The 9,306-nt window shown below is 39.5% G+C and overlaps 1 protein-coding gene across 2 annotated transcripts in view; it reads right to left on the bottom strand.

Moving 5' to 3' along the window:
- The window catches only part of UCK2 (uridine-cytidine kinase 2), a 110,465-nt gene that overhangs the window by 33,348 nt on the left and 67,811 nt on the right, over positions 1-9,306 (bottom strand). For both annotated transcript variants that reach the window (XM_069094690.1, XM_069094691.1), the window contains exons 4-6: positions 9,155-9,297; positions 3,885-3,982; positions 60-108 (exon numbers count right to left, since the gene is read on the bottom strand). In XM_069094690.1, coding sequence (XP_068950791.1) covers positions 60-108; positions 3,885-3,982; positions 9,155-9,297 — 290 coding nt within the window. The remainder of the gene's footprint in view (positions 1-59; positions 109-3,884; positions 3,983-9,154; positions 9,298-9,306) is intronic.

The raw sequence follows: 9,306 nt of genomic DNA, 5'->3' as shown, positions 1-9,306 counted from the left end.
CTTTCTCCTTCCCTCTCTTGTTCTTCCTCCCACCCCCACCAATTCCCTCCAGGACTCACCTATATTATCCACACCTCTGGGAATAATCACATCAGCATATTTCTTAGTCTGTGAAAAAGATATTTTAAAATTAGCATTACAGAGAAGGTGGAGCTTCTGAACACACCTTACTACCAGAGCATGGAATGGGAGAAGGTGCTCTGTGCTGGGACTTTGTAGGTTGACAACATCAGTTATAATTTGACTCTGTCTCTTGATACCTGTGTAACTTGGAGCAATTGCATTCCTTAACTCTTGGGGGCCTCAGTTTCTGTATCTGCAAAATGAGGGCTTAGGCAATCCCTTTCAGCTTGACAACCTATGACCCCATAATGAGTTCTTCTGTAATAATTACTTTACTGTACTTAACTAAGAATTCTACAGTTTAAAACCACGAGTTTTATATAGGCAAACTCTGGCCAGTCACACTGACTAATTCCATGGGAAACATTATGAATGGGATTGTAAATAGACTGATGTTTAGGGGAGTAAAGACACTTCAGCTTTACATGCTAGCTTTGATTCATCATCTATGCAATTTGCATCCTGAGCAACAGGTTGAATGGCTTCCCTCTCATTTCATTAGTGATACTGTGAAATGTCACTGGTTGTTACAACAGTACACAAGTTGGGCGTGTGATTAATGTTAAAAGCTTATGGCAAATATTTCTCAAAAAAATAAAGACAAGTCCTGGCTGGTAGAAACATGATTGATGGGAAGACTGGAGATAGTTTAGAAATATGCATTGGATGAACAAATAAAAAACCAAGAATTTTATCTGATTTTATGTGACTGCCCCAACCAATGGGAGAGCTGTAAAGACAATACAACAATAGTGACTGCTTTTTTTTTTTTAAGTCAATTTTAGGGAAAAGAGAGAAGGAAAGAGACTATGGAACTCAAAATTATTTTTAAAATGAATGTCAAAAATTTTTTTACATGTAATTGAGGGAAAAAATAAAGATTAAATGCAAAAAAAACTCAATTTTTGATGACCTGTACTCAGATGATGTAATTGGCACTAAATCCTATGAGTTCATTTTGCCCAATCACTTGCTCTCCTCAAATTCATTACTGACATTTAATACTTTTTTTACACACTCGCTTGCCACGCATATTGGAATTTAGCATACAAGGGCAAACATTTATTACTTCCTCACCAATATATGATCTATTGCAAAAAAAGGAAAAAAGTGTAAGATGCGTCCAGTAGAAAACTGGACAAACAAGCAGGGAAGAAGCCATTCTGCTTAGGACTTCACAGAGAAGATTCAAGAAGAAAACACAGATAACAGTTTGTTCTCTCCTAAGGCAAGAAATAGAGAACTGTGGGAAGGAAGACACAGAAAGAATGAGGGCTATAAATATGAAACACTGTCTTCACCTGGAAACTCCAAAATATCTTCTAAAGCTAAAAGTGATTTGGGGATTCTACCTGCCCCCAAGCTCTTCTGGTTTGCCAATGACTACAAAACAATTATTCCAGTAGGAGATTTATTTTCCTAATTACTTTCTGCTCAGACTCACATCAGGAACTTAATTCAATAGGGAACAAAAAGTAAAAAACAAACTGTACTAATTTCCTCAACTGTAAAACTAAGCATTAATTCTGTTTTACCTGAGTTCCAAAACTAAACAAAATGTGCTTTCTGTGTATGGTTTAACTCAATGTGATAATGGAAGCAAATACAATAACATCTTTACTCCTTAGACTGGGGCTCTAAGGTCCTGATATATACCTTTCAGTATATATGTATTTTTTTTGCACATAAAGGGATAAATATCTACTGGCTAAATGACTGTGCATTGGAAGTCTGAGCAAGAGTGGGAGGATGGAAGATATGAGGACAATGAGAAACAATTCGAAGTAAAAACTCTAAAACGTCTAAGATAAACTTCTGAGACTGCTAAATCAGAACAGCATTACATAAAAATATTCCCCAGCAGATCTTGAACCAAACTGAAGATACGTTCCACCTCAGTCCCTGGCTTGCAATGGAATGTATCGGCTTTTTTTGAGTATTTAATAGCTTAGGAGGGAGGGAGGAATGAGTTGGGTGGCTGGAGAAATAGATTACCCCAAATTCTAATTTTCACCAATGTGCTGAGCAAAAAAACAAAAAGAAAACAAAATTACCCAGAGTTGCCTATACTTCCATTAAGAAACATGGTAGACTTACAGAGGGGGAGAAGGGAACAAGCTTTTGTTGAGCTCCTACTATATGCCAGGCACTGAACTGCTTTTAAATATTATCTCATTTGATCCTTACAACAACCCTGGGAGACAGGTGCTATTATGAGCCCTATTTTACTGTTGAGGAAACTGAAGCAGACAGAGATGTGACTTGCCCAGTCATACAACTAGTGAGTGTCTGAACTCAAGCCTGACTCCAGGCCTAGCGCTCCAACCACTGACTCACCCCGATATCTCTATCAGTAGAGCTAAGAACAGCAGAGGGTTGCCACTGTGAAGTTTCACTGCTTCTCTGCTACCAAGGTCTACCTGATACTCTCTGTCACCATCTGACCTGATCCTATAAAGAAAATCCCTACAAGGACCCGGATACCCGTTGCCCTAATTTAATCCCTGAGATTTCCCTTATTTCTGATCTGACAATGGCTACCTGAAATTAGGACTGGTTTGCGATCATTTTCTACAAAGTAACTAGTATCTCTTTAATCAAACTTAAAGACAGGGAGACTTTTTTCTAACCAAGTTCATGGAAGGGAAGTGGGATAAAGATGAAAACCTTGCAATCCATTTTCTAAAGGGATTAATACAATAATCACAATTCTTGGCTCCTCAGACCAAACAGCTTCCTCATACTTCAGAAGGATCCGTGTGCCTATCAATCAGCTCCCAACAGATGTCACTCAGGAGCCAGGCCAATTCCCATCCCATAACAGTTTGAATAAAAATAGAGCCAGAATGGTTAGGAGGAAATTGTTACATTTTTTCCTCCACAAGGGCCAGTATGACTGAGATGGAGAGAGGAAATCCCTACACTACATACTTCTCTTTCCAGATCATTCTCCCTCTACCTTTATCCTGTCCTCTTCCCTCATGTACCAGGGAAGATGAGTGTACCTCAGAGGCTGGACTCCAATTCTATGGAAACAAAAGACTTCTCCTTAAGGGACGCCTCCTTCCCCGAAAATGACTAGTCACTTCACTGCTGAGCTAGAGAATTCACAGGACTAGCTGATGTCTACAACTACCATAGAAATAGCCAATGGCTCTGTGCCAAGGAGGAAGTGAGGACATTTTTGAGGCGAGCCTCACAGTACAAAGCTTATTTTATGTCTCCCTCACAAATTTAAACCAGCTGTTTCAGAAGTCAGAACCAAAGAAAAACCTTAAGAGGTAAAAACCTGTGAGAAAGTCATTTGGGGGATCTCGTGGCATATGATGTTTCCCACCCTCCAATATTTCAGACCAATATGAAACCATAGAGTTTAATGTATTCATTAATATAATTCATTTAATGATTCATGCTAGGTGAATCAACTGGGTTAGTAGAGACTGCCGAGTATTCTAGTAGCTGACCTGAGATTTGGCAACAAAAAGAATACCAGATCCCAAGCCAAAAGGATGCAAGACAGAACTACTCCCGGAATTCCCCTCGAGATGGGTGCATTTAGCTTTGCCAGGCAAGAAATTGGTTTAGGTGGCCTTTCTCTGGGCCTCAAGAATGGAAGCAACTCAGGCATCTACAAAGAACAGGGAGGAGAGTGAAGCTAGTTTCAGAGGCCAAAGATGCATCAATTTGAGTGAGCTTTTATTTGCATTATTAAATTGTAATTTGTGAATTAGAGAGGGGGGAAGGGGTGTACAAGAACTTACTGGCAAGCAGAATTCCTCAAAGGCAGGTTTGACGAAAGTAATGTACTGAGATAAGATCTGCTCCAGGTCCCTCCCTCTTTCGCTGATGTCCCTTAACACTATAAGAGAAGGAAAAACAACAGTCAAAAAAATGTTGCACGGGACAACAGATCCCTCCCCTCTTTGAGGCCCTCTGGGCACACAGGGATCATCAGACTGTTCAAAGAACAGGCCCGCTGCAATTTGAGGAACATAAGCACCTGCTGTCTTACAACCAAGAAAATCCCTGTGTCATACAATGGACCACCAAGGCTGACCAAGCTGCCTATTGTTTCTACAACATTTTTTCATATTTTACAATAACAAAAAAGACCTGAGTCAGTTACCTGGAGTCTGTTTTACTAGGATCTGTTCCAAAGTTTAGTAAGGTCATGAGCTGCTCCTGCTGCACGTCAAAGCAAGGCAAGGTGTGGCAAGAAACCAACCCTCCCTCTATCCTCTAGCATACCTCCAGCCCACCCCCATCCACCCTCAATAAATCTGCTCAGTGCTCCTCCCAGAATTCCAAGTATCAAATGTCAGTTACAAACTCATTATTCCCAACTTTGCTATTCTGCCCTCATTTTCAACTCCATTACAGGCAATTTCAGCTGTGAGCAGTTGATGACTACTTGTCACAAACCAGAGCTTTGCTCAAAGGAAGCCCTTTCTGACATTCCAGCATTCACAAACATACTTAACAAAGGAAGAAAATTAAGAGGGGGTGGGGGAAAACAGAAAAAATGAGGTGGGGACAGAAAATAAATGCTTGTTAATAAAAAAAATTGATAGATCAAAAGACTTCCTTCCCCAATTTTTCTGCAAGTAGAAGATGGTACGGGGAAGGGTAGAGGGTGTGAGGCTGTGCTGGTCTGATTTCTGAATGAGTAGCAGCTTGGTTAGTTCTGCTGAATTGTCTTTTTCCCTCTCTTTATTCTTTATTCCAGGGATTGCTCTGGGGATAAAATGGACAACAAAAGTAATATAAAAACAAAGATATCAACTTTTATTTTAAAAAAGAAATGATGACCTGTCCAGCTTTGCCAAGAATGCCAAATAGAACTGAACAAATTACACTTTTCCATAACACTTGAATGTTTATAAAGTCCTTTTCCTCATAACAACCCTATAAAACAGATAAACATGTGAAAAGACATGAAGAAAGATATATCTGAATTATTCTGTATCAGGGATGGGGTGCAAAGTGGAACAGAAGAAGGGTTAGGAAAGAAAGAGGACAAAGTGTACCCTTACTTAGCATCATTTTTTAATCCCTGCAAAAGTACCTATTTTTTCAGTTCAAGAAAGAAGGTAACAGTCTCAGACACTAAAACATGAAATAACCACAAAACCTAGTAACTCTCTTGGAAGAATCTGACAACTAACAGGAAGAGGATTGAATGCATTTGCTGCTTGGGGAAGCTTAGGTTGGGTCCTTTCTGGTCTGATAAAATGTACAAGACTGAAAACATGAGATGGCCATCAAGAAAGTTAAGATACTTATGTCTGCAAAGGGAAAAGGTATGCATCTTCATCAAGATAACAGAAAGTGCTATCATTTGGTAGGCTTGTCCAGATTTGTCCTAACCTCTGCCCTACCACAGATCCAAAGGACAGGACATCCATGTAAAAACCATGCCCTCTCTATAGCTTCATCTTGGGAGCTTCCTTCAGCATCTGGGGCCTCCTCCCTCTGGAATATCCAACTAGCCCTTCTGTGGGCTCACCCTGGAATATTCCTCTGTAAGGTGAGGTCTCATCCCCCTTCTCCCAGCCCTATTCCTTACTTCTGGATTAAAACCATGCTATGTTCCCACCAAGCACTTTCACCCATCCCCATCAGAACACAGACTCCCCCTGAGTTTTCCTGCTTGTATTTGTATCCCTAAGCACTCAGCATAATGACTGGCACATGGATAAGTGTTAATAAGTACTTCTTTCCCTCCTTTTTCTAGCTTTAATAGATTCATATGGAATAAATGATTTGACTAGGACAAGAGGATGGCAGGGAGAATACAGCATCAACAGAGAGAGTAGTCAAGTCATGGTGACTGTCCTGCTCTATATAAAAATACTGTGTGTCACTTGGGCTTAGTGCCATTTAGGCTTACAATGACTTCCTCCAAACTACTATTTATTTATTGAGACATTATAAGAGAAAACTTATATGCAGAGCACTGTGCTAGGCACCAAGGGAGATACAAAGTTGGGATATGACATGAACTTTGCTTATTATCCATTAGAAGAATATGACACAAAAGCAGTTAACTACAATATGAAATGTTACATGATGACTGTGTTGAAAGATGAAGAATAAAGGGCTGTCAGGTCCAAAGGGGAGGGCTGTTAGCAACAAAAGGATCAGGAGAGGTTTTACATAGGAGGTAACATTTTGAAATGGGTTTTAAGGGACAGGTAGCAAAGGCCGCATGAAGAGGGCTAGACTGGGAGTCAGAGGACAGGAGCTCAAATAATGGCTCTGTGGGTTATTTATTTTGTGACCAGGGCAAATGACTTTATTTCTCTGGGTCTCGGTTTTCTCATCTGTAAAATGAGAGGATTAGACTACATGACCTCTGATGTCCCTTCCAGGTCCACATCTACAACCCTACCTATTATACTCTTTCTAATTCTCTTTGATTCAAGATGGCAAGGGAAATGAAAATTAAAAAGAAATTCCAGCATTTACAACATGCTTCATATTTACAATGAAGAAGTCAGTTGCTCAGGGATCAGTAAGAAAACAAATACAAGCCACCAATCTGGATTCCGTTCCATGCCTTGCATTCTGAGGGAAGGGTACCATTTGTGAAAGAAAGGTTCAGAAAGAGCCAGCTTATTAGCTCTTTTAAAGTCTAATTGGCTAATAATAGGGATATTCACATATCCCTAGATGAGAGATATCAATGCCAGGAAGGGAGAAATCCCACTGCAAAGGCATTTGCCCATGGAGACTGAGTAGGTGTCCCCTTGGAATGTCAGTGAAAAGAAAAAGCACATAGTTCAGTTAAAAAAAAAAAAACTGAAGACAGAGGAGGGAGATAAATTTTAAGTCTCAAATAATGTTTTTACATGTGACCATTACTTCTTCCCCCCCTCCCCCCCTCCCCAAGCACACCTCCATGTTGTAAAAGGGCGGTTCAGAAAGCTAGAAAATCTCACATGAACACTGGAGAGAGATGGTATGCCAGTGGATGAATCACAGAAACAGTAAATGATCAGCAAGGAGAAAGCTTTCATGTATGCACAATATATCTTGTTGTATAAGGGGAAGGATTAAAGAAAGGGACACAAAGTCTACTCTAAAAACAAGTCATGTGAGGAAGGAAGAAGCCTTTACTGCCTCACTCAGACAACTGTTATCTAAGACTTAGAGCTACAAGGAACCTGAAACATCACTCCAGTCCATTCTCTCATCTTACAAATAAGAAAAGCGAGTTAGAGAAATTATGAGACTTGACCTGAGTCACACAGCTAAAAAGTCACAAAACTGGCGATTCCAGCTTGGGTCCCCTACTTCCAGATTCCAGACTCTTTGCTTAAACTTAGACAAAGACACACAGAAAAGGCAACAGATTCAAAGGAAGTTTTAGCCAAAGAAAGGGTGACTAGAAAGCATAAAAAGGAGGAAGAAAGAAACACAATGAAATACAACTTTTTTTCAAGTTTACTTCTATGATGAAATATGTTAGAACCTAGAAAGCATTAAGACCATTTTACAAGATAATTCAGGTAGGGGAAGATACTAAAATAAGTTAAAAAATATAATTACGGGACAATATTACTATCTTCCTGCCCCTAACCCCAAAAGGCAAGCAAGATGACATCAATAACTGCTGCCAGCTATGTTACCTTTACAAAATTCTTGTGAGTAAAATAACACCCTTCTCCAACCATGGATCTCTAATGCTTGTTAAGATCATATAAGATTCCTTTATTCTTATCAATAGGACAACAGAAATTATCCCATTACCTTGTAGTGGCCATAGGATCTGTATTTACCTGTCCCTCTCCTATAAAACTAGCAATGTTACTGACCCAATGCCTGGGTTATTATGCAGAATTAAAACTCATACAAAGAATTTTTAAAATCAACAAACCAACCCATATCTACTACATGCCTACTATGGGTCAGGATATGTGCCTACTATGTACCTACTGTATGAGGACACAAAGGTAAAACAAGAAACATTTTGTTTTTTTAATTATATCAAAACAAAAGTGTAAGTGGAATTAAATACAAGATCATTTTTCAAGAGTTGAGCCCTCGCTGCCGGGGGGGATCAGAAAAGAGCTCACCTAGCAGGTGATACTTTGTATTTAAAAGCACACAGGATAAAAAAGTAAACTGTCTATACCCCTTGACTCCTATATCCCATTAAGGACACAAAGAATGGTCTCAATTACACCAAAATATTTATAACAGCATTTCTGTCATGGAAAAACAAAATAGAAATTAAGTTTATTCTCACTGATTAGTGAAGGGTTAACTAATTATAGTTAATTAATATAATGGGATATTATTGAGTGATATAAGATGATAAAAAGGAAGGCCAAAGAGAAGCAAAGATTTATGGGAACTGATACAAGTAGAGTCAGGAAAAGACACTTAATTCAACAATGTAAATTGAAAGAATAACAAAGATTTGCAGAGATGTGAAATCTGACCGGATTTGGCTGATGAATCAGTTGGTCTTGTTTAGCCATTTCCCCCACCCATTTCTTGTTTATTTTTTATTAGAAGGGATAGATTCCTGATTAGGGAAGAGGGAGAGCCATATCGGTAGATGAAAGGGATGCAAAAACAAAAGATATCAATAGAAAACATTTTTAAAAAGATTATTTGGGAGATATAGGGGACAACTGGCATTAGTCAATGATTAAGGGACAGGCTGTTCTTGACTCAAAATACCCTGAAGCCAAATGTCCTGATCTTACTCTGAATTTCCCACAAGGATGCTATTTGGAACTGAGCATTTAGCCCAACCCCTTTTCCCGCAGGCCTAAATGCCAACCTCTTAGGTTACCCAACAGTGACCTCATAGGGGATTTATTATCCTGTATGGAACAACTGACAAAAGCCACCTCTAATGTCACTAGCACCATTTCCCTACAAGAACATTCTGGAATGAAGAGGGCTCTTCTGCCTGAAAGTGAGCACATCCAAGCTAAGCATTCCCAGAGGAAATAAAGTAGGATCCAAAGTCTATAACGCTTATACTACAATATGAAGGGGAGTTTTCCAGACCTACCTCTACGGGAAAGTCGAGTATCCGCATCCGTGTCCACAAAGAGCTTCATCTGGAAAAGGTCTCGTACCTCCTGAGAATAGAAGGCAAGGATGCCTTCAAAAAGCACCACATCAGCAGGGTACACAGTCACTGTCTCCTCTTTCCTGCCAGGC

Source organism: Petaurus breviceps, unplaced genomic scaffold (genome assembly GCF_028583685.1).
Source record: "Petaurus breviceps papuanus isolate PSGF00001 unplaced genomic scaffold, PetGlider_PUasm1.0 220, whole genome shotgun sequence".
In the NCBI taxonomy this organism is placed as follows: Eukaryota; Metazoa; Chordata; class Mammalia; order Diprotodontia; family Petauridae; genus Petaurus; species Petaurus breviceps.
The sequence above is the reverse complement of the archived record's forward strand: the minus strand, read 5'-3'. Positions and strand labels throughout refer to the sequence as shown.